The sequence below is a fragment of the Desmodus rotundus genome, chromosome 7 (assembly GCF_022682495.2).
Source record: "Desmodus rotundus isolate HL8 chromosome 7, HLdesRot8A.1, whole genome shotgun sequence".
In the NCBI taxonomy this organism is placed as follows: domain Eukaryota; kingdom Metazoa; phylum Chordata; class Mammalia; order Chiroptera; family Phyllostomidae; genus Desmodus; species Desmodus rotundus.
In genome coordinates, this window is record NC_071393.1 from 37,068,568 (window position 1) to 37,094,441 (window position 25,874).

The following is a 25,874-nucleotide window of genomic DNA, read 5'->3' on the forward strand; positions in this document are numbered from 1 at the left end:
AGACAAAACTTCCCCAGACTCAGAGGAAGCGCACACAGGAGGTGGTTTGGAAAAGATCCTGGATGGAGACATAGCACCCTGTAGAGGAAGCTGTAAAATCTGCCTAGTGTCTGGGTTTCCTGGTGACCTGGATGCCAGAAGAAAGCTTCTCCCACAACCTAGTGATGTTTAATGTATAGTGGTTCCTGTGGCCCTGGCCTGGAGCGCCCAGTGCCCTTACCAAAACAGCTACCTTATCTTCCCTACCCTCTGCAGAATGGTTAAAGTTACTCTCTGTGGCAACGTAGTTTTTACATTCTGATCTCACATACCTCCATGGGAGTTAACCGAAGGGTCTATTCCACACTTCAGACCTAATAATGGATGTGAAGGATGGTGTCCTCTATTCCCCAGCCCTTCTTCATCCCATCAGCAACAGCTACAGCAGAGAGTCTAACAGCCATCTAGAACCCGGTGAGGTCAGAGCCTGGGGCACAGTGGCCTGGAGCAAGTCCAGGACAGAGGAACATGAGCACACACGTTTTGAGCCCACAGGAGACAGCCTCTGTGGAACTCCCAGAAATGACAGGAATACCATGGGAGCGGGGGCTAAATCCTTGCAATCCAATAGGTAAAAGTTTAAAGTTCTTGAATTTGGATAATAAGGGATTTGGGTAACAATAATGTATTATTGTCACAGACTGATGAGGCCTTGGCATATGAAGTATATTTTGGGGATTCCTTATGAGAGCTGTATTACAGACTGAACCTAGAATTAGGACTAGTTAACATTGGAAATAGGGGGTGAGGATTTATAGTTGTGTACATAGAGGACTTAGCTGACTTTCTCTAAACCACAGGTGGCAAAACACAAGGCCTGCGGCCGAATCCAGGCCTCCACCTTGTTTTATCCCACCCGGCCCCTTGTTTCCACCACCTTGTTTTATCCCACCCGGCCCCTTGTTTCCACCCAGCGGCAGCTCTGAGCTCTCTCCTAACTGTTAAGGAGTAGTTACATTTGCACAGTCCTAAAGTTACATTCAGCCCTTTAAAGGCAACTGCGAGGCTGATGTGGCCCCCGGTGAAAATGAGTTTGACTCCCCTGCTCTACACCATTAACATTTGGCTTCAGGTGAATTCAAGGCTCTGAAAAATAAACTATTTGCTACTTTGAATGATAAAATATCAAGATTCTGACTCATTAAAAATTTAAACAATAATCTCAAGTCCTGAGTTTTAGCCAGGGAACACAGTTACATATTTGAATACTAATCACATTGCTTCACAGTAACAGCTTGTAAATGACAAGAGAGTTCTTCCCAGAGAGTAACGAGAGTATCAGCTCATCGTTTGGGAGCAGAAACATCCTGGGAAAGGAGAGAGAGGGGGCACACTGAGGACACCAAAGATAGGATGGCTATCGTCACAATTTGGCAAGGTCCACCCTGGACTTAGAGATGTGAGGCCCAAAAGGTCGTGGAGGAAGAAAGATGAAGGACAATGTGGCAGAAAGCTCGGAAACTGTGGGGCCTGTGGCATTTCACTTAGTGGCACTCACAGGGTGGCTTGGGTGTGTGGCTCCAGCACAGCTCATGGGTGCATGAGATCCAGAGTCCTGAGTAGAGCTGAAGGCCATTCTTGATCACCAGGAACTGCACCCAGTTCAGTGGGGACACGCAGAGCAGCATTAGGAGGCTAAAACCACAGAGGCTGCCACAGAACGTTCGGATATAGGTGTGTGTCTGATCCACATGCTGCTGCCGCCTCTGGGGTGGCATCGAGGCACTCGGATGTTTGTTGGTGGGGAGGGTGGGCTACAAGGATGAGGAAAATGTTGCCTACCCAGGAAGATAACCCTCGATCCCCAGGGTCACCTACCCTTCTCCGCCCTGAGTGTCCCCGTGTGTGCTCGATCTGTGGATATCTACCCCTATCCCTTCCATAAAAAACAAAAGGGTAATCTTTTCTCTGCGTTTAGGACACTCGACCTGGGTCCACCTTTAAGTAAGTCCTCTTCCTTCCATCTGACCTGTAATTAGGTACCTCCTCACCCTTTGGTATTTCCGGTTTCCCTTAAGTTTGGGAACCTCGGGACTGTAGAAGGTCAAGACTAATGGTTCCCTCCTCTCCATCTTGGCAGCCAGTTCACTTTCTAACTGTCACGGAATTCGTCTTAGTGCCTCCTCACAAATGCTGGCAGAATCAAAAGGGGTCAGAACCCACAGCCCACAGCCCATGTGTGTGTGGTGCTCCCCACCCACCCTTCTCTCACTCCTCCCAACTCCTTTATTAAATAAATCCACACATATTTTGTCAGCAGTTGCTGTGTCTCAGGCTTTGTGTTAGGTCCTGGGACGTAAAGATGAATCGGACAGTTGTCTTTTCTCAATCATTTTTTTAAATTGTTGTTCAAGTACAGATGTCTCCATTTTCCCCCACGACACAGGTTTCTAATAGTAAATAAAAAAGTGTGACTCACACATCTCCAGGACTCAGCTTGTGGTTATAATTAAGATTATACATATGGTTTTCATATGCTGATATACTCATATACTGGTAGCCCAGACTCCATGCTCTTGCCCAGCTCTAAGAGGAAAGTCCCAGGTTTATCACAACAGCTCATGAACTAGTCTTTCAGCCATAATTCTTCATGGAGTTTCCACCCTTTTCTTCCCTTCTTGCTCTGGTTCCCTCTCTTTAATGCCCTCTGCTCATGAAGTCACTTAAGGGTGCTACCCACCCTGCCACTGCTCCTGCTGATAGGGCCTGCTGTGAACACGCCAGTACTCCCATCCCAGGGGCTCCCAGCCCATGTGCTGAAAGCTTCCTTCAAGATGCTGCAGCACGGTGGGGTTCTATGCGGAAGTGAGGAGCACGGCCTTCCCTGGGTCCACAGCCAGCATGACCTGTGCCCAGAGTATCGCAAAACATCTTTTTCAAACAACTCAGAGTTGGCCCTAACTCCTTTCCCTACAAGAGCTCAAACTCAGTCCAAGATGCTGAACAGATGCCATCCTGTTCCGCAGCATTCAAATAAATGCCCACCTGGATCACCAGCTCTTATTTTCCACAAACAGACTGACTTTGATTCCTAAGCCGGGGCTGAGTCAGAATGCGCTTTCACACTTTGCTAGCACACCCTTGCCCCTGCCCTCCCCTGGTGGTGGGAACTACTGGCAGTAGCCGATAGTTTGTCTATGCTTTGGTGCATAGTCCTCCTCCTGCAAAAGTGTTATTTGACTTTCTGTCTCTTCATACTTAGCCTAGTGCCTGGAAGAAATAGTGTTCACTGTTGAATGAATGAGTCAACAATACATTTTTTACATAAAGTACAAAGGTTAATACAGGGCACAGAATGGTTAATGTTGTCAGAAGAAAGTCAGGGAAAGTTTACTGGGTGGGGTGATGTCTTAGCTGGATTTTAAAGGAATTTGCCAGTTAATCAAAGTAGAAGGATTTTTGAAGCAAAGAGAATAGTAGGTCTCCGCAGGAATCCATGTACAGCACGTGGTTCTGAGGGCAAAAGGAGCAGTGTGGTTCTACTAGACACAAAAATCAAAGTTAAGTGTTGAAGGTTGCCGATACAGTCAAGGGCTAGACCACAAAGAGTCTTTTATGCCATGCTATGTGATTACAAGGGTAGACCCCCCTCCAAAAAAAAAACAAACAAAAAAAACCACCACCAGAATGATCTTCTGGAGGGCAGGCCTCTTGTAGTACAGGCTTCCCCCACTAGGTGAGTGTTCTAGGAACCCATCTGTATCAGTGGACCAGCTGGTGGTGTTGCAAGAGGCTGCGTTCAGCTTCAGTGAATTTTTTTGGAAGACTCTTTCAATGTGTTTCCCCATTTCATGATGTGTGATTTGCGAGCACACCTGCCCACTGAGTGTTCCAAAATTTTTGACCAAGAACAGCATGACCCTCTTGCCCATACCCTCTCTATTCATCCGATCTCACCACCTCAAGCGTCTTTTTTTGTTTCCCTGGATGAAAAAAGTCTTCAAAGGGAAACATTTCGTCGATGTGGAAGAGGTGAAACAAAAAAAGGCAGAAGCACTAAAAGGTGTCAAAATCAACGAGTTCAAAAACTGTTTTGAGCAGTGGGAAAAACATCTCAATAGGCACACTGCATCAAATTGACAGTATTTTGAAGGTGATTGAAGCTTAAACATGTAAGAATAAACAATTTTTTATAAATAAATTCTGAGGGTTTTTTTGCCACCCCTCCCCCGCCCCCGTATATTGTGAAATCTCAAGTCTTGGAATACTCTAGCCTTACTGGCGTGATTATAGGAAAGCCTTGTCCACCTACAGCCAACTGGTCTGTACACCATAACTGTTAGATGCACGTGTTGGCTAGAGCGCTAGATATAAACTTTGGATTAAGAGGTCTGCATTTTAATGCTGGTTCTAATACTTACTTAGCTCCAACACTTACTGTCTAGGTTCCTTTGGGAAATTTCCATAATCTCACTGACTTTCAGTTTCTTCATTTGTAAAACAGGGATAATAATCATTTCTATCTCACAGAAGTTTTGTGACGATTAAATGAGATAATACACACAAAGCTCTTTACACAGTGCCTTAGGTACTCAATCAACTCTATTCTTGATAGATATCGATATTATCAATAAATATATTATGTATATCAAGCAATTAATAGTGCTTAGTAGATACTATTCTTACTTTTTAAACTGTCTTTGCAAGTTTGCTCGAGCCTGGCTTTGGCACAGACTCCTCTGAGGCAGATGAAACACTGAAGTTAATGGAAAAGATGTCACCCCTTCCCCCTTCACTAGTACCAATAAACAAGTACATTACCAAAGAGATGATTTTGATATAATGGGGGGGGGGGTAATGGGTATTTTGTGAACAGTATCTGATTTGGTAAAAGATGCTGCTCTCTAGCTATTAAAGGAACAGGTCAGGCACCATTCAACTCTCAGACCTACTTCAGGCCTACCAAGAGGTAGGAAGGATGTTTGGCCAGTGGGAACTTGCTAGGGCCTTTGATGCATAGGACAAAATAAGCATTTCTTTATACCTGGTGGCTGTGTATATTGCCATTTCCCCACTTTCAAAAGCAATTTAGGGTGTCTGGCCTGTGTGGAAGCATTGCCCCTGAGCCTGTGGGCAGGCACAGCAGCCCCTGGAACCCATGGGGTCAGCCGGAGCATGGCCAAGAGCAGACTCATGGCCACCAGCAGACCCAGAGCCATGAGGACTGACCCAACACTACCTGGATCTGCTGCTGAAAGATTGTGGGGACTATTTATGCTCCCTGCTGCTTCTGGAAGAATCCCAGGGCTCTGCTTCTGCCCTGAGGCCGTTCAATGTGGAACTTGGCCGGGGCAGGTTAAGGACTCAGGTCTCTGAGAAAACAACTTGAGACAGGGACTTCTGGCCAAGATGGAGGTGTAGGTAGACACACTGTGCCTCCTCACACAACCAAAATAAGGACAACAACAAATTAAAAAACAAAAAACAACCAGAACTCACAGAAAATCAAACTGTATGGAAGTCCGACAACCAAGAAGTCAAGAAGAAACACTCACCCAGACCAGTAGGAGGGGCAGAGATGGGCAGCTTGGCACAGAGGACTCGGGGCAAGGCAGTGGCTGGTGGACCTGGTGTTCCCATATTTCTGTGCAGATAAACTGGGAGGAACAACTCAGGAGCAAGACAGACCATGCAACCCACGGTTCCAACTCCGGGAAATAAAGCCTCAAACCTCTGACTGAAAACACCTGCGGAGGTTGAGGCAGCAGCGAGAGAAACTCCCAGCCTCACAGGAGAGTTCGTTGGAGAGACCCACAAGGTCCTAGAATGTACACAAACCCACCCACACGGGAATCAGCACCAGAAGGGTCCAATTTGATTGTGAGTAGCAGGGAAAGTGACTGAAAACCAGCAGAGAGCTGAGCAAGTGGCATTGTTCCTTCTCAGACCTGTCCTCCACATACAATGCAGCCACGTGGGTGGCCCCGCCCTGGTGAACACCTAAGGCTCTGCCCCTTACTATGTAACAGGTGTGCCAAGACAAAAAGAAAAAATAGCCCAAATGAAAGAACAGATCAAAGCTCCAGAAAAAGTACAAGTGATGAAGAGATAGCCAACCTATCAGATGCACAGTTCAAAACACTGGTAATCAGGATAGTCACAGAATTGGTTGAATATGGTCGCAAATTAGAGGGAAAAAATGAAGGCTATGCTAAGTGAAATAAAGGAAAACGTACAGGGAACCAATAGTGATGGGAAGGAAATCAAGACTCAAATCAACAGTGTGGACCAGTAGGATGAAAGAACATTCAACCAGAAGAAAATGAAGAAACAAGAATTCAAAAAAATGAGGAGAGGCTTAGGAACCTCCAGGACATCTTTAAATGTTCCAACATCTTAATCACAGGGGTGCCAGAAGGAGAAGAGGAAGAGCAAGAAATGGAAAACTTATTTGAACAAATAATGAAGGAAAACTTCCCCAATCTGGCAAAGGAAATAGACTTCTAGGAAGTCCAGGAAGCTCAGAGAGTCCCAAAGAAGTTGGACCCAAGGAAGCACACACCAAGGCACATCATAATGACATTCCCCAAGATTAAACAGAAGGAGAGAATCTTAGAAGCAGCAAGAGAAAAGAACACAGTTACCTACAAAGGAGTTCCCATAAGACTGTCAGCTGATTTCTCAAAAGAAACCTTACAGACAAGAAGGGGCTGGAAGGAAGTATTCCAAGTCATGAAAGGCAAAGACCTACATCCAAGATTACTCTATCCAGCAAAGCTATCATTTAGCATGGAAGGGCAGATAAGTGCTTCCCAGATAAGGTCAAGTTAAAGGAGTTCATCATCACCAAGCCCTTATTGTAAAGGGACTTATCTAAGAAAAAGGAGAGCAAAACTATGAACAGTAAAATGACAACAAACTCACAGTTATTAACAACTGAACCTAAAACAAAAACAAACTAAGCAAACAACTGGAACAGGAACAGAATCACAGAAATGGAGATCACATGGAGGGTTATCAATGGGGCAGTGGGAGGGGGCGAGGGGGGAAAGGTACAGAGAATAAGTAGCATAATATGGTTGGTAGAAAATAGACAAGGGGAGGTTAAGAATAGTATAGGAAATGTAGAAGCCAAAGAACTTACATGTATGACCCATGGGCGTGAACTAAAGTGGGGGAATGCGGGTGGGAGGTTATGTGCAGAGTGGAGGGGAATAAAGGGAAAATGAGACAACTGTAATAGCATAATCAATAAAATATATATATTTAAAAACTACGGTACATTTACACAATGGAATACTACATACACAGGAGAAAGAAAGAAGGAGCTCCTACCCTTTGCGACAGCATGGATGGAACTGGAGAGCATCATGCTAAGTGAAATAAGCCAGGTGGTGAAAGACAAATACCATATGATCTCACCTATAAGTGGAACCTAATCAACAAAACAAACAAGCAAGCAAAATATAGCCAGAGGCACTGAAATAAACAACAAACTGACACTAACCAGAGGGGAGGGGAGAGAAGGTTAATGGGGGAAAATAGGGGAAGGGCCATTGAGGAACATGTATAAAGGACACATGGACAAAGCCAAAGGCAGGTAGGAACAAGGGTGAGAGGCAGGGATGGGTCGGGTGAGGGGGCATGGTAGGGTGAAAAGGGAGATAACTGTACTTGAACAAAAAAAGAGAAAAAACCCAAATATTGATAAATAATAAACATAAACATAAAAATAAAATAAAATAAAAAATAAAAATAAATAAAATGGTAAGATAAAATACCATCCTTTTGGAAACACAGGAGGCTGCAGCACGATCATCCAGGTGGCTTAGCTGGTTCCTGCTCGCAGTCTGACTTCAGGCATCTCTATCTGCAGTCTGCGTGCACCGGCTGGGCGTTACCCTTTCCTCCTCTCTGCCTGTGCCCCATCCCTCTGGCCATGGGCTGCTGGTGTCCTTGTGCCCCATGGAGCAGAACCACGCAGTGCCAGCCTCCTAAGCCACCACTACTTCCTGTGCCAGGAGGGACCTGGGGCTTGTTGCCTGGCCCTTGGCTTCAGCCTGAGTCTCTGCTCTCCACCCATTTAAAAATCCAGGTTCCCAATTTCCCAGTGCTGCAGAAGCATCCAATTTCCCAGCCAATCCAGGCTATGGGGGCAGGTCTGCACCTCCTCCTCTGAGGAGGGCTTTTCCTTTCATCCATCAGGCTTGTCAGCCTGCCCAGGGTGGACTTCCTGGGTTTTGCTAGCTCAGTTTGCTAGGGCAACGCAATGCTAGGATGCTGGTTCCTTTACCCTGGGGTATGGAAATCTTCCTCCCACGGCCCTGCCGCCTCTGGCATTTTCCCTAGCCCCTTCCTTCTACTAGAACACAGGATCTCTTCTGTCACCTTGGGGTCCTTACCTTCTCTCCAGGGATCTCGTCAGATCCCTCTGTAAAAACCATTTTGCATTATATACAAGGATCAAATCATTTCATTTTACACCTGAGACTAATATAATGATACATGTCAATTATAACTCAATAAAATTTTAAAAAAGTTTTTACTTTTTGGAATTTATGAATATTTGTCTTTTCCGCAGTTTTTCTCAATGTCCTATGGGCATTTAAAAAAATGTACAAGAGCCATGTAGCTCAGTGGTTGGGCACTGGCCTATGAACCAAAAAGTCACTGGCTTAATTCCCAGTCAGGGCACATGCCTGGGTTGCAGACCAGGTCCCCATTTTGGGGCAGGTAAGAGGCAACTGATTGATGTTTCTACTGCACATCGATGTATAAGATATAAAGTTTTAAGTCTATTTGTGTAGGATGTAAGATTCTCAATCTATTATATTTAAATTATTAATGATGTTATGAAAGATGTTCTTGTTCTTATTTTTTCTGCACTTGATAAACTATTCTCAGAAAAACGTTAATCTTTACACTATGATTGTAAGTTTTTATTTTCCCTTATATTTCTTCTGATTTTTGCTTTATATACATGTTTCCTGGTTGTTAGATGGATAATAGTTTGTGGCGTCTACCTTCTTTGTGATTTGTACCTTTTATCATTCGAACTATTCACCTTTGTTCCACTTAATTTTTTTTGCCTTGGGTTTTGCCAGATGTTAGTAAATGCTTCCCTTGCTCTATTTTTGTTTCCATCCTGCTGGTATACCTTTGATACACCATTCATTTATTGCCATTGTTTTGGTATTATTTTAAATGTCTTTGTCTTTTAATGTGGGACTTTAGCCTATTTACATTAGTGTGATACTTAGATAGATTGGGCTTATTCCTGTCCTAATCTTTGTATTTTCTGTTAATTACATGTTCTCGTTGTTGACTCCCCTTTCTATTTTGCTACGATGATCCACTTTTCTCTGGTCCATTTTTTTTTATAATGATGTGAAATTCATGTATTCTATTTCTGTCTTGTGAGAGATTGTCTATCAATTCTATTAGTTGCGTCTTTTTAAAAATTAATTTCAATGCATCCATAGTAGCAATGAAAGCATAATACAAACGTTGGAGGAAAGTAATAAAATGGACATTGTCGTGTTATTGTGAATGTAAATTCTTATCCCTTGTTTTCAAGTGTTGATACTGAGGAATGAGGAAAGTAGCTCTGATCGCATAGCTTAAGTGAGGGCGGGCCTGGGGCTGTGTTCAACCTCATCCAAGCCGCAAAACTAACGGATGAAATTTCCAAGTGAAAAACAAGGTACTAATGGTGAGAAGGGATGAAAACAGACGCTGTCATAACCAATACCCTCTATAATGGTCACTGTAGTTTTGTTTATAGCTGAGAAGATATGGAAGCAACCTAAATGTGAATTATTATGGAATTGGTAAAATAAATGGTGGAATAACTACACTATTGCAAATCTGTGTGTAATCGTGGGCAAGTTATTTAACCTCTCAATTTTGATTTCCTTATCTATAAAATGGAAATAATAAGAGCACCTACACCCATCATAAAGTTATAGTAAGGCTTAAATAAACTAACATATGTTGAGCCCTTATAATAGTGCCTGGCACATGATAAGTGCACAATAAATGTTAGCTGCTGCTATTATTATTATTATTATTATTATTATTATTATTTTAAAACAATATTATGAGGGTAGTGAGAAGGGGAGCAGAAGAAAGCTGGTCAAAGGGCACGAACTTCCAGTTATGAGATGAGTGCTAGAGCTACCACGTACAGCATGGTGACTAGCTAACATTGAAGGGTGATGTACACAAAAGTCATTAAAGGAGTAGATCCTAATAATTAGCATCAGAAAGGAAAATATATTTGCATATATCTTTGTGTCTGTATCAGATGATGGATGTTCCCTAAACATATTATGGTGACCACTGCACGCCCTCTATAAGCCAAATCGGTATGAATCATTTTGCTGTACAACCTAAATGTGTACAGTGCCGTAAGTGAATTATATCTCTACAAAACTGAGGAAAAACAGAATATTAGTTATTTTACATACTATATTGTTAACTGAAAAATTTGCAGAATAGTGGTTATGTAACGGTGCAGCCAAGAGGGAGGCCCCCAAATAGGGATTTGTAATGGGGTCCAGAACTCAAGGGGTCCAGGAAATAATAGAAAAAAATATATATATGATGTCCTCACCCCCATAAGCCTGAGCTGGGGGAAGGGACACATGGAGCAGGGCCATTCAGAGCTGTTTTGTATAGCAACAGCTGTGCAGCTAACCTCTGGCATGGTCATTTAACATATCTATAACCTTTAACTGGTTTCGTGGATATGTTAAATAGCTGTGGCCATGCTTTCAGCCAGGGGGATGGAAGTGACTTCCACCCAAGGTGTAACTGGGAAGCAACTCCCCCTGGTTACAGGGCCTGTGTGAGAGCTTGGAGAAGACTGGATCCATGCCTTGGGGCCACACCTGCCCAGACTTACTGTGGCAGCCCAGTAAAGCTGGAAGAACACGGGAATGCTGGCAGGTGTAACTGATTGTAGGAGGAGTTGGAAATGGGGCTGCAGAGGAAGACTGGCGCTGGGATTTAAACACAGGCGCGGCAGCCAGACTTGAGAGAGGACCATGCTGCTTTGGCAGAGTGGGGACCCCGTGGTGGTGGCACAGCTGATGGTGCCAGGAGCCTGAATCACGGAATTCTACTTCTTTTCCTGAGATACGGTACCCCGGACTGGGCAGAGGGGGAAGGAAGGACTGTGTGTCTGTGGGTATTCTAAAGGACTTTAGTATTTTAACGAAGACATTGTCATTACTCTAAGTCTGTATAACTTTTAAAGAAATAATTCCTTTCCTTTTCACCAATCTCCGGCATTGAGAGACGTCTTTCCTCTGGCGGCGGGCAAGGTGAACCTAGTAGGTGAGGGGGACCCCCAGAGAGAAACGGGGGTCCTTTCGGTAATACTATATTGTGCACCCTCCCGGGTCTGTTCTGTAACAGATATGCTCTAATTTTGTTTTAGAGATTATGGAAATGTTTATATACTGAAAGTGGCCACACACAGAAATGAACACACATACAATGTCATACATATATACACAGAGAAATACGTGCTAACGTGCCAACATTCATATCTTTCTGGTTTCTATGCGTCCCTTGGCACTAGAAAGGACTCAAAGGTGGGAAGTAATGCCAGGGAAGGGCGTAAACACCAGGAAGGATTGTGGCGACATCTCCTTGTAAACCCAGCAGATCAGGTGCTTGGGTCATGAAGGCAGAAAGTAAATTATTCTGGAAAACGTAGTTGTAATTCCCATACAGCCAAACTTATGAACTGAGAGGCATACCTTCTACACACACAATTGTATTGTTTGAATTTTTTAAACCAAACATGTGTTGCTTTTATAATAAAGGAATGGCCGTCATTGCTTCCCCACATGTTCGCTTCTAAGTGAATCTGTAACCAGACAAAAACGGAGGTTCGGCTGCCTGTCACGACAAAAGCCAAGCTCATGAGGCAGGTGCAGGTACAAAAGAAAGAGGTTTTATTCAGGTGTTTGCCCTAGATGTTGTACATGTTCTAAATTTAAAGGGTGTGTCCCTAAAACAGAAACTTGGCAGGGTCTCCCATAAATTATTTCAAAAGGGCTTAGTTTAAGCCCACTTTGGTGTGCTACCCTCATCCGGAGCAAGGCAATAGGGAGTGCCTGGTGCCATTTCAAATGCATTTCCCGGCATATTTTCCCCAGGGTCTTCTTTATTGTGTGGTTCATTTTCTCAGTCTTCACCGTAGATTGGGGTCTCCGAGATGCATGCAGTCTCCACTGAACCTCTAGTGCCTGTCCCATCTTCTGGGAGATTTCTGAATGATGGTCCCTGGTCACTTTGAATGCTGTGAGGCAGTCCAACCCCAGCAGTGCAGCTGCGGCAGTCTGGTTCAGTAGATTCACTGCTTCTAGCAATTGGAAAGTCTCTTTTGCATGTTTGATGTCCTTATTCCCTGAGGTTAAGAGCCCTCCCCTCTTTCTTTCCTTATTGCCCATGGGCATGGACTACTGTGAGGGCATTTTTAGAGTCAGTGTAGATGTTAACATTCTTTCCTCGGGATAATTCTAAGGCTCTGACATTTGTGCTGAGGTTTCTACAGTGAGGGGTTGGTCTTCTACTACCTTGTCTACGGTGACTAGTACATACCCTGCTTGTTGCTGACCATTCTCCATGAAGCTGCTCCCATCTGTATATAATTACCAGTCAGGTTCTGCCAGCGGCTGGTCCAATAGATCCGGTTAATGACTTCCAAGCAGTCATGCTGGAGGTCTGAGCCTCCCTGAGTCCAGGAGCCGGGTGGTCAGGTTTGAGGTAGTGGTGATTTGCAAAGCAACATTTGGGCTGTCTAATGAAATGGCCTGATTTTTTCCCATGCCTCCTTCCATCAGCCAATACCTTCCTTTCTAACACGTCTTGGTGAGGGTTTCTATTCTTTCTATTTTTCCTTTTGAGTTTCGAGCAGTCCTTTTTCCAATGGCCCTCCTCCTTGTAATAGGCACATGGTTGTCACCTAGTGGGTCTTTCCTCAAAGGGAGTTGTCCTGCTCTGGATAAGGATGCTCCCTGGCCAAACTGGGTGCCCTGCCCGGTCTCTGAAGGGAAGAGCACTCCTTCCTCATACAGGGGTGGGCCTGTCACCCCTCTGGGCCCTCTTTCAGGGGTATGTAGCAGCAGGGGTGGTGATGGGGGAATTCTTCCTACTGCTTATCTCGCATCTACTGCATGTCCTGGTTCAGGGCATTACAGGGACTCCTTTCCTCATTTTCCTTTTCTTCCTGTGTTTTACTATCAGGGAGGGGTTTTGAAGCCATTTCCATTCTTGCCATCATTCACTTGTTCCCTTTCTTTGCCAAATCCTTCTGGTGTAAAGACATAAACACCTGGACATAATGAATTTTGTCCCAGTTCCCTGACCACTGGCAAAAACAGTTACAATTATATGCTGGTGTAGTAACTTAGGGAACCATGTAGGGGCCATTTTTCCCCATAGTCTAAAGTATACATAGGCCAAGCAGTGTTACACTAGAAAACCAGATCCTTCTTAGACATTGGATGATAGCTGTACATGGGCCAATCTGCTAAACTTAGGTCCAGTGGGCTCCCTCCAGAGGTTGAAACAGAACAACCCCTGATGGCATAAAAGTACAAACTTAAAACCATAACCATAAGAAGACCCCAAAGTGAGAACATATAAACAAAAGTTGAATCAACAATTGCATTATTCCAAAGGAGCTCTCGCAAGCAAGTCTTGGTGTCTCATCTCCTGCCAGCTGGTACTGCAAATGGTCCTAATTGGACCCCAACGGCACAAAGCCCAAGTGACACACATCCAAAGCGGCAGGAATAGAGGACCCCTGGTGTGCACACTGGTTCAACTTACCCAGTCTTGGAGTCCGTCTTCTCCTTGGACCCATTTTCTTTGATCATCCAGGCGTTTCAGCAGAAGTTTAGAAAAATTCCCTGAGAAAAGCTCTTGGTAGTTGCTGGGAAATCCCCGCAGTCCCACTCTCAGGCTCGGCTTGCCACAGGTAGCTGGGACTTGATCCCAGGGCCTCCAGGACTTACCAAGGTCCCTGCCAGAGTCACCAGACTGTAACCAAACAAAAACAGAGGTTCAGTTGTCTGTTGCCACAAAAGTCCAATTCATGACTCAGATGCTGGTGCAAAAGGGAAGAGGTATTATTCAGACGCTGTGTGATCTGGTAGAACGGTGGGCTTCTGTCTCAAAGCCTGTCTCCTCAGCAAGAACAAGACAAAACCTAGTGTCCGGAGTTGCTGCTCCAATTTAAAGTACAGTCCTTTAGAGGCCACAGGTGCCTGCTAAGTGGTCATAGTCCCTATCCAGGCTGCTTAGCTTGTTCCCAGCTGCTATTACTTTCAGGCTCCCTTGTAGACCCTGCACATGGAGCCCGCATAGCCTTGGGCCATTTGGCTGCTAGGACCATAAGGTCTTGTACTCCCAGGAGAGTGCGTGAACCCACAGGCCAGTGAATCACCAGGTGGGCAAGAGAGCAAGAGAGGTTCCTTCCTGGAGGCCATGGGCAACACGGCCCATGGAGAGAACAGGCGAGTGCCCCTTGCCAGTGCAGGTCACAAGGAAGTGAGTCATGAGCAAGAGCGAGCCTCTTCGTTCCCCTGTGATTGTATTAGCCTGGGTGTGGTACAGGCTGGGTGCTTTCCCAGGGTGACCAATCAACTTCCCAAACTTTTGCGCGCTTCAGGTACATCCACCTCCCAACCAACCCCTCCTTTCTTCAGGATAGACTGACAGGCCTCTTTGGTCCAGAACCTTTCCATGTGCCATTTTTATTTCCATGGTGCCTTAGCCCTTCCTTCCCCTGGTCCTACCCCCAATCTGGCACCGAAAGGGGTAGGGAGGGTTTTTCCTGTCCAGTTACCCATTGATATTTCTAGCTTTCCATGTGTTCAGTGTAAGAACCTCCCCCTGCTGCCATCTTTGCCAAGGGGGAGAATCCCCGGCACGCTGGACAGTCTACTGGTAATAAATCCATTCCCTCACTAGCACCTGGTCGATCTCTTCTTAGCTGGGCACTCCTATTCTCTCTCTGGAGAATCTGAAACTGGAATACTGAGGGAATAAATTAGGAAGAGCAAGAGAATGAAGCAGACACAGGGGTAGGGACGACAGACAGAATGGCCCTGAGGGACCAAGAGGTAACCTTGATTCCTAGTAGATATTCCAGGCCATTTGACCCTCACTATGATTAGCTTCTTATGTCTAGATGCTGGTGAAGATGATAAATTCATCACCGTTGAGCTAGTGGGGGGTGCTCTTCCTAGTAACTAAAAGATCTCTGATTAAAATATCAAGTGTTCAACCTTTTGCACCTAGAACATAAAGAACCTTTTTAATTTCTGAAGTATTCTTACATTACATATCATCACTATAGTACTGGGAAAGACCACTCTGACCCTTGTCTCCAGGGTTAGAGTGCTAATTACCCATAATTACCTATGGGTTCGCTTGTTGGCTCTTAACAATTCTTTATCCTTCTTCTGGCCTCCTGCCACTATCTAGCTCATATGGACTCAGGGAAGGTTAACAGACTTTATTATTTTTTTAAGCAAACTTTCCTTGGGAAGATAAGTCAGCTACTGTCAAGGGAGAAAAGCATTGGCCAAACACAATGACTTTTAGGTTATTTGCATCATTGCTTCTTTTTAGTTTGAAAGTTAATTGAAAGTTGCCCATACACATTTAAATCCAATGATCATTCCTTTCTAGAATAAGACGGTGGACTGAGAACAGGATTCAGGCACAGCGAGCTCCATGATCAAACTGCATCAATTTCGAGGAGACCAGACAACTTCAGGTACTCCGGGAGGCACAATCCAGTGCGGTGGGGAGAGCCCTCGTCAGAAAGGCTGCACTTCAGTGGCCTATTTGCAGCCATACCTCTCTCTGCGTGTGGTCACATTTGGTTGAATAACTTCAATGTAAACATTAATTAGTGTACCTACTGCAGGCAAAGCATTGACCTATGGGCAGCAAGGAAAGAATTTAGTCATTTGACAAGCACTTGCGGAGCACCCGCTGTGTACCTGGCACTTTGTTCAGTGCTGGCAGTATCACTACGAATGATATGCTATTCCTGCTTTTGAGGAACAGTATTTCACTTCGCTGGTTCTCAGTTCTCTTATCTTAAGTGAGAGAAGTGAACTAGATCATTTCTAAGATTGCATCTAGGTCTATACCTTTATAATTCTTAAAAATTTCCCCTAGATCTTTGTAGTCCTTTTTGGTGGGAAGAGGTGTTTTGTTGTTGTTATTGTTTTAGTTCAAAAAAAAAAAGTTTACAGTGGAGGATTAAATAAAGTTTTCAAATATACATTCCAAATAGCATATGTTGGTTTGAGTTCAGTAATACAATGCTTCTTCCTACATCTTTGTTAGAAGTTAATTCTTTCTATATGGAATTTTATGGGTGTATGGTCTTTATTCAAGACAGTATGAGCCCAGAAGTAGAATCATAAAACCATTGAATTCTGACCAACTGCCTAATGTGGTGATAACCCTGCCAGGTCTCTATGGCAGAAAGGTGCTGAGGACACTTCGGTCAAGGAGCACTGTGGCTGTGGCCTTCACCCAGGTCACTACTGAATACTCTATATGGACGAGCCAGGCGTCAGCACCCTGGCAATGCAGGGACTTCTGTCTTGGCTACACCCTGCTCCAGGCCTGGGGGATTTTCTGCAACACCCACACGGGGGACAAATTTGAAGAGGAATAGTGAATCCCAACATGAAGAAAAGGAATTCAAAAAAGATCCAAAAGTTGCTCCCAGCAGAAGTAAGACATTTTATCTGGTTCTCTTAGCACTAAGACGCCCACCTGTAGCATCAGTGAAATGGGACGTCCTGCAAACCTGTATCACAGTAATATGGTCCTAATTTTTTCTGAGGCCAAATGTTAACAGATGGCCAAATGACAGAAAACTTGAAGGGATCCATTCTCTAGAGTGCCCGGAGGCTGCAGCCTGCATTTTAGTCAAGGGAGGAAAATAATTACGGAGGACGCAGGCAGGAGGAGAATGGGAGTAAAGTAAGGAATGAGTGACCTTCCAGGGCAAGCTGGGGAGTTCAGTGGCTAATAATGTAGGGTCTGAATAAGTCCTTTCTGTAAAGGACTTACATACTCAGATTAAGGTATCATTGACATCCCACCTCCCTTAAGAGGTTTCAGGTTATTTCTGTGGATTTGGCCAGGATGAGCATCTAGAACAATTAAGGCAATAGGCATTAAGGCCTAAGTGATCTAGAGCCAAGATAATCTAGTCCAGAGCAGCCATCTGGATGCCTGGAAGCGTGATGTAGTTTAAGCAAAAGAAGCCCCTATTTAAAGGGCCTTAAACACAACGTCACTGTCTTAACTATATAAATTTTCTCTTTTTTGGTCTAAAAATCCTAACATAGTCTAATTCTGGATAGGGTTTCTGATGTTTTTCCATACGTTTATCTGATTTAGTTGTAATCTTAAAGTGGGCAAGAGCCTGAGTTATATGGCTCCTATGGTCAAGGGGATACTAACATTATTTCTGTCAGTATTTCTCTCCAAACACTGTTGTTTCTAGACAAGCAGAAGTGCTCCAGAGTCTTCAGAGATTTCTGGCAAGGTTCATTTGCCATTTCATTCTGTTCATTTCAAAAGATTCGCTAAGAGTCTGAGTGCCAGACACTGTTTTAGGACGGGTGGATTGCAAAGTGACCAGGTTAGAGTTCTGAACTTCTGGTTTGTAGTCCTTCTCCAGGGGCTGCTCTTTTCTCCCACACGCTGATATTCTGGCTGTCCTTCAAACTGTAATACAAGTGCTTCCTCATCCATGCTTTTGTTCACCAAACACGCGCCGAACTCTTACCGCATGCAGGGTCCTGGTTTGGACAAAAGGATGCAACTATGGAAGAAGCTATCCCTCGTTCAGCATGCAGTCTGTGGGAAGCACCGACAAGTAAGAAGGCTAAAATGAGAGTGCGATAAAATAAAGCAGCACCCAAAAGGAGGCGATGTCTCAGTTCTTCTTAGTTTTTCACTTCTCAGCACAGTTAGGAAATTGCTTTTGGCCAGAGGTTACTGGCCAGGATATCCAGCCGCCCCAGGCTGTGCATGGCCACCTGAGGATTAAGGGCAATCACTGTGTCAGCCCACGTGTACTCCATTTACGGCACACTTGTTGGTCTGGTTTAAGCTGATACGTGAAGGACAAGTGGATGCTGCTAACTAGGAAGAGATATTCAGAGCCCTTCAGTCATTCACTTCACAAGTCTTTGTGGAGCATCTTCTATATGCCAGACACGGTGCCAGGGGCTAGGAATACAACAACGAGCACAGAATCTGTCCTTAAGGAGCTTTTACTCTATGGTGAAAACAGACAGATGGACAGGCAATGACAAAACTATGAGATAAGCACTCTGATGGAGATGAGCTCAAAGGGCTGTGGGACTTCACACCAGTTGGAGAAGTCAGAGACTTACAGGGTGGTAAAATACAATCTTAGACCTTCGGGTAGGTGGTGGGAGTGGACGTGGGAAGTGGGAAAGGCATTCCAGGGAGAAGGGAGATAATCGTGACAGATGATCATCTCCTTTTGCTATCCCCCAGCTCCACACTCAGGATGCCATCTTCTTTCGCACCTCTGCGCTTTGCCCATGGTCCCCTTCCCTGAATGGCTAACTCATGCTTTGGGAGTTAGCTGAAAAGTCACCTCCTTTGTGAAAGACTTACCCAGGCAAAATTAACCATTTCCACCCCTCTGCGTCTACAGTGATGACTGTTTTATGAATAAAAAATCTGGACATGTTATCTGATGGTGAATTACTTTTCTGATATGTAAACTAATGTATTAGAAGCTATAGTTATGGGAATTAATTCATGTTTTATTCATTTAATAAGCTGTCTTCAATAAAAGGAAAAATAAATACCCAAATATTATATTACCTGTCATTATTTTTGGTATTTATCTACTCTCAAAATTGATGGTTATGTTGTATATATACTAATTTAAAGAATTCCTATTTTTTACCATTTTATTTAACTTTTCACTTAGTTTATTTTCAGTATCATATTGTTAAATAACTATTTAATTTTAAATTTTGCTATCACTATGCTAGTCTCTGAACATTTATTAGGATTATGATTACTTTTAATGGTTATTCATTATTCTTTCTGATTACCTGATATACTGGTCAGAGACAGAATAATTAGAATAGTATGTTTGGAATATTCTTTCATCAAAAACTTCTAAGAATCTTCATTAGTAATTTTACAATTTCTTTATTTGGGTCCAGCTCATTCATTTGTGACTTATGTAGATGACTTTTTTCCCCTGGTACAAGTTAAGTACCACGTGAAGGGGTGCCTTGGCACATGCTCAGTCCTGAAACCCTACTCGGACCTGCTGCTCTAATCTTTGAACATGCTCTGAACCCTCCCAGAACTACTGGTCTTGTGCAACAGAAGCCTGATTATGAACTTGGCTCTGCTGACAATGATTCTGGGGTCCTCTCCCTTGGTACCCTGGCTAATGTATCTCCTGACTAGTGGAGTAACCAGGAGTTTGTTATTGCTGATGAAAATTTAGGTTTAAGCAATGTAGGAAATATGCAATCTGAGGATCTGAAACTGTGATTAAGATTGAATTCCGGGGAGAACCAAGATGGCGGCGTAGATAGACACACTGCGCCTCCTCGCACAACCAGAACTGACAGAGAATCGAACAGCAAGGGGGACCAACACCAAGAAAATAGAAAATAAACATTCATCCAGACTGGTAGGAGGGGCGGAGACGGGCACCGGGGTGGAGAGGACTCGCGTGGCTGTGGCGGGACTGAGACTGGCGGAGTGTGGGACAAATGGCGCAGGCAGTCCGAGCACTAGCAGACCCTGCGGCCCCACGTTTGCACAGATAAACCCAGAGGGCCGGACTCAGAGTGGCGGAGAGTGGGGCAGGCAGAGCAGCGGGTAGCACCCCGCGGCATCACATTCGCCCACAGATAAACTGGACGAACGGCGGGGAGAGAGGCAGACCGTGTAACCCAGGGCTCCAGCTCAGGGAAATAAAGCCTCAAACCTCTGATTGAAAACGCCCCTGGGGGTTGGGGCAGCAGCAGGAGAGACTCCCAGACTCACAGGAGAGGTCGTTGGAGAGACCCACAGGGGCCTAGAGTGTGCACGGGCCCACTTACTCAGGAACCAGCACCAGAGTGGCCCAGTTTGATTGTGGGTAGCAGAGTGAAAGATTGAAAGCCGGAGGAGAGTGAGGCGGGCGCCATTGCTCCCACTCGGCCCCTCCCCCCACGTACAGCGTCACAGTGCTGTGACCAGCATTACCCCGCCCTGGTGAACACCTAAGGCTCCGCCCCTTAAAGTAACAGACGCGCCAAGACAAATAAACAAACAAAAAAATGGCCCAAATGACAGAACACTTCAAAGCTCCAGAAAAAATACAACTAAGCGACGAAGAGATAGCCAACCTATCAGATGCACAGTTCAAAGCACTGGTTATCAATATGCTCACAGACTTGGTTGAATCTATTCGAAAAACAGATGAAAAAATGAAGCCTATGCTAAGAGAAACAAAGGAAAATGTACAGGGAACCAATAGTGATGAGAAGGAAACTGGGACTCAAATCAATGGTGTGGACCAGAAGGAAGAAACGAACATCCAACCAGAAAAGAATGAAGAAACAAGAACTTGGAAAAATGAGGAGAGGCTTAAGAACCTCCCGGACGCCTTGAAACGTTCCAACATCCGAATTATAGGGGTGCCAAAAGGAGAAGAGGAAGAACAAAAAATTGAAAACTTATTTGAACAAATAATGAAGGAGAACTTCCCTAATCTGGCAAAGGAAATAGACTTCCGGGAAGTTCAGGAAGCTCAGAGAGTCCCAAAGAAGCTGGACCCAAGGAGGAACACAAGAAGGCACCTCATAATTACATTACCCAAGATTAAACGCAAGGACCTACATCCAAGATTACTGTATCCAGCAAAGCTATCACTTAGAATGGAAGGGAAGATAAAGTGCTTCTCAGATAAGGTCAAGTTAAAGAAGTTCATCATCACCAAGCCCTTATTATATGAAATGTTAAAGGGAATTACCTAAGAAAAAGAAGATCAAAAATAGGAACAGTAAAAATGACAGCAAACTCACAGTTATTAACGGCCATACATAAAACAAACACGAGAGCAAACTAGGCAAACAACTAGAACATGAGGGTTGTCATTAAGGGAGTGGGAGGGGTGGGGGGGGAAGGTACAGAGAATAAGTAGTATAGATGATAGGTGGAAAATAGACAGGGGGAGGGTGAAAATAGTGTAGGAAATTTAGAAGCCAAAGAACTTATAAGTATGACCTATGGACATGAACTATAGGGGGGGAATGTGGGAGGGAGGGGGGTGGGCAGGATGGAGTGGAGTGGGGGGGAAATGGGACAACTGTAATAGCATAATCAATAAATATATTTAAAAAAAAACAACAACAACAACAAAAAAAAAGATTGAATTCCAACTTTTATTTTTCTATAAGCTCCATCCTAGCATAATCAACCTTCTAAGAGAAATCTGATGAACACTGGAAAGTTACAGAAGTGAGAGGTGATGCTTCTTTATCACTGTTATGAGTGATTTTATATATATAAATACATATATACATATATATATAATATATATACACACACACACTAAATTAGGTAGCAAAAACCTAAATACAGGGTGGGGCAAAAGTAGTTTTTATGGTTGTATGGAAAACAGAGTTTATCCTTTTATTATTATTCACTAATTATTGTATTATTTTCCATATGAACAACTGTAAACCTCCTTTTGCCCCACCCTGTATAAATTACCATGATTTTAAGAGCCCTTTATTTTAAAAAGTTTATTTTCCTGATCTTCACATTTATTCAAATTCTAAAATGTAATTTTACGCTTTAAAAAAGTCTATACTCGCCAAATAATTTTTATCTCCTTTTGCAGTCAGGCATTCAACTACTCTTTGATAACACAGTGGTGAACAAGGAAGACAGGGTCCCTGACTCGAGTATCTGTGTTCTCACTGATCAGCCCTCGAGCCTCTCCTGTACTGACTGGATGCCCACTATTTCCTGGATCTACAGCTCTCTTCCTTTCCCACTGCTTTAGCTGGAGTTCTCGTTATCTTCCATGTCCGATAAAAAGGTGGTGGTGGAGTTGGGGGGCTTACTGGTTTCTTATCCATTTAACTATTCTAATCATCAGATTTCTAAAATGCAGATATTTGAGGTGATTTTTCAATTGCACACAAATAAAGTCCTGACCTTGGACTTCTATGCAAGCCTCGGCAGGACCAGGCCGCTGTCTTATGTCTGGGCATTCTCCATCTTGCACTCAAAGTTCAACCACTGTCTTACTACTTGCATTAAGTGCATACCCCAGTTTGCAAAATTTTGTCTGGGGGCAGGGATTTGGGGGCCGTAACTAGGAGATCCTCAACCATCAAGAGGAGAGTCCACGCCAGAGGCAGGAATTAGGACAACTGAAGTTTACTCTGAAAGCATACTCCCTTCTTGAAGTCCTGTCCCCTATAAGTAGGTCACATTCTTGAGATCTCCTGATCCCCTCCCAGGGCCATTCATAGTACCTAATCCCAGGTCCACAGCATTTTGTCAGTGGTTTTATTATTTTTAATGTTTTAAAATTTATTGATCTGAGAGAGACCTGTTGTTCCACTTATTTATGCGTTCATTGGGTGATTGTTTTATGTGCTCTCACAACCCACAACCTTGGCCTATGGGAAACTGAGCTAAGGCTGGAGGGTTTTTTTTTTTAAGTTTGAAGTAAAGGAGAGTTTATTAGTGAAGCAATGGGACAGAGAGAAGGCTACTCTACAGACAGAGCAGCGACCTGTGGTTTTAATTCTCTTTTCTGCTTCTGAAGTTCCTGACAAACTCTTATTCCTTCTTCAAGATTCAGCCTAGAAGCCCCCAGTCGGGGGTCTCCCCTTTCCCGCTCCCCACGTGGCCCTTCTAAAGTCTCGGGGCGCTCACAGTTCTGTGATGGCAGGCATGGCCTCTACGCCGTACTCTAGCGGCTGCGCCTCCGGGCTCTCCTGTCAACCGCACTGCCCAGGCCACCGCGGGGCGGCCAGCACCCGGGCGCCACGCCACGGGAGACCCGGGATCACCCCGGGAGAAGCGGCAGGCGGTCCGAGCTCCCGGAAGGCGGGCGCAGAGCCGCGCCGGTCACGTGACACCCCGTCATCACGCGGGCGCCCCTCACCTGACCAGGGGGTCACGTGGCTGGCCCGCTGGGGCAGAGGAGACCGGAGGGCCATGGCGGGCTCCAGGCTCTGGTTTTCGCTGCTGCTGGCGGCAGCGTTCGCTGGGCCGGCCACGACCTTGTGGCCTTGGCCCCAGTACATCCAGACCTCCGACTGTCACTACACCATCTTCCCGCACAGCTTCCAATTCAAGTACGACGTCAGGTCGGCCGCGCAGGCCGGCTGCTCCGTCCTCGACGAGGCCTTCCAGCGCTACCGTGACCTGCTCTTCGGTTCCGAGTCCTGGCACCCGCCTGCCCCCACAGGTGAGCCAGAAGTGCCCCGCCTGGGTCCTGGCTCCTGGCTCCGAGGCCGCCTGCCTGGGACCGCACCCAGCGAGACTTCCTGGGGCTCCCTTCTTTGGGCTCTTGCCCTACCCGCTAATCTCCACCCTCCAGTTTCCACTAGTCGCTCAACTCCATTTACATCCCTGAGCGGACTTCTGGGGCCAGGATTTATCTGGAATCCCGGCCTCGGGCTGTTATTTCACCCCAATTGCCTGCTATGAGACAAGTTTCTGAACATATTGTACCGGTAGACACAAGGTGTTCACGTGTCACGGGGTCCTAGGGAAGCTGTGACCAGGGCTGGGTAGAGGAGGCCGGAGCTGACACCCAAAATTGGTATGACAGAATGTGAGGAGACATGTACCGACCGACGCAAAACTACATGGAAATGTCTGATACGTAACATATTCAGTGAATGTTTAAACCGAGAGAAATCATAGAACACTTCCGTAGGGAGTGCCCAAGTGCACTTTGGGCAGCCACCTTTACTGAGGTGGTGAGTATAATGGGCCAGAACTGAAAGGAGGGTGTTCCAGGAAGGGTAAAAGGCTTGATCAGAGGCACAAAGGATTATGATTGAGCTCAAAAGTGCTGGCCTGGCGTGTGTGTGTAAGGAGGGTGTTGGCTGGGAGTGTTGGCTGTGTGGTGAGGGTGAAGTGTGGATTGGGGGAAAAGTCAGGAGTGCTTGGGATATTGGTTTCATCTAAATCAGCAGTGATTAGCAATTTTCTTTAAGGCAGCCGCTGAAAGTTGTTTGAGGATTATTATTTCAAAGCAAATTGATGAGCACAGTCAGCAATGCAAAGGAGTAAAGATTTGTTGGTCCCACTCATGGATGTAAAATTTAGAGTTTTCTCAAAACCCCCCTGGAATCTAGTTCTCTGGTTATGACATGTAGGTGTTTATGGTTGGGCCATGTGGTATCATCATTTTGAATGGTGTTTCAGCTGTGTGTGTTTTAATTATTTTCAGAAGTGTTCTCACTTGATACATAGTATTAAAAGCATTTAATTAAACAGATGGCAATCAGAGAGTGACAGTCTCAGCATCAAGGTAGTTCTTAACCGGTGAAAGGCGTTAGTAGTCTGGGAGGATAAAAGGCCTGCTATTGTGTGTGTGGAAATCACATATTTCTCCGACTCCTTGTGACAAGTAAGAGATTGCCTTACACAGGATTGGCACTCAGAATATGTTTATTTTGATACAGAACAGTTAAGGCTTGTGCAAAAAAAATAGATCTGTCATGTAATTGGTATGTGCCAATCCCTGGGCTGGGCACTCTGGATGTTGTAAGAAAAGTAGACCTAGGCCCAAGCTTTGCAGTCTGAGTGGGGAAATAATGAAGCACAAGGACACAATGCATTATAAAATATTCAAGAGATAGAAAAAATTAGAATGTGTACTACTATTGGATGGATTAGGATGCTTCTTGTATTTCTAATTTAAGCCTTTACCTTCATTACAATAACACTACAGTTTAATCAGGAAAATAGAAACAGGTAGTTATGCGACAATGGGGTGCTGTCAGTTCCTAATGAAAGAGATTTAGGGACAGATAAGAAACTAAATAAAGTGTTTATTTCCGTTTATTACCTTCCTGTGAATGAATTGGTTGAGAGGTTCTCTTCCACTGAGAGATCATGAAAATTGGTTTGGATAAACATTACCAAAGACATACAAGTAACTTCTTTCTCTGTTGTTCTTCCCATGGAGCCTTCCCTTCGGAACTTTTTTTTTTTTTTGGAGGCTTTCAGATGACTTCAGCTATAATCCTATTTCTGAGAAGAAGAAAAAAAAAAGGTGAATTGATAGAGGGGAAAGCTCATCAACAAGACCCAGACCAGGGTCTGTTTCTCTGTAGGGCTGATTTTAGTAAAGAAAACAATCTATGCAAGTGAAATCTTACCCAGCTGCCTTTGTCCTGTTCCTTCAAATAACTTCCTGGAGGCCTTGGGCCAGTGTTTTTCTTCATACAGCACAACTTCTCGTTTCGATCTGACGCTAGAATTCAGTGGGATTCTTACTTCCTTTTCTGAAAAACAAGTCTAGTACTGAGTTTCCATTCAACTCTGAATTCACCTAGCAACGGCTAACCCTTGAAGGTGAGTTGCTAAATGGTCTGTGGAGATATTTAGTATTTGATACCTGTCTTTGTCAGTAAGAGTTGTTTTGTCACCTGGAGAGTGTGCACTGCATGTTAGTAAACATGTGAAATGGAATTATTTTAGGTTCTAGATATTGAAGGACCTAGGTCTGTGTTTTGATTATTAAGCCATCTGATCATTTGAGATAACACCCCTCTAGTGTTGCCAAATATTGGGTTGGCCAAAAA

At 44.5% G+C, this 25,874-nt stretch overlaps 2 protein-coding genes across 5 annotated transcripts in view; one reads left to right on the forward strand and one right to left on the reverse strand.

Annotated features, from left to right (window-relative positions):
• The window catches only part of TMEM202 (transmembrane protein 202), a 36,074-nt gene extending 12,895 nt beyond the window's left edge, over positions 1-23,179 (reverse strand). For 3 of the 4 annotated variants that reach the window (XR_011651422.1, XR_006655042.2, XR_006655041.2), the window contains exons 1-2: positions 22,984-23,179; positions 13,828-14,037 (exon numbers count right to left, since the gene is read on the reverse strand). Coding sequence is in view for 1 of the 4 variants with exons in the window: in XM_024557489.3 (XP_024413257.2) it covers positions 1,538-1,793; positions 2,031-2,111 (337 nt within the window). In the remaining 3 variants the exon portion in view is untranslated. Of the gene's footprint in view, positions 1-1,537; positions 1,794-2,030; positions 2,112-13,827; positions 14,038-22,983 lie in introns of those variants that run through there. The other variant, XM_024557489.3, reaches the window with a different exon arrangement.
• A 36-nt stretch (positions 23,180-23,215) lies between these two features.
• HEXA (hexosaminidase subunit alpha) overlaps positions 23,216-25,874 on the forward strand; it is a 35,726-nt gene continuing 33,067 nt past the window's right edge. Inside the window, exon 1 of the mRNA XM_024557272.4 lies at positions 23,216-23,521. Coding sequence (XP_024413040.2) covers positions 23,269-23,521 — 253 coding nt within the window. The 5' untranslated portion in view covers positions 23,216-23,268. The remainder of the gene's footprint in view (positions 23,522-25,874) is intronic.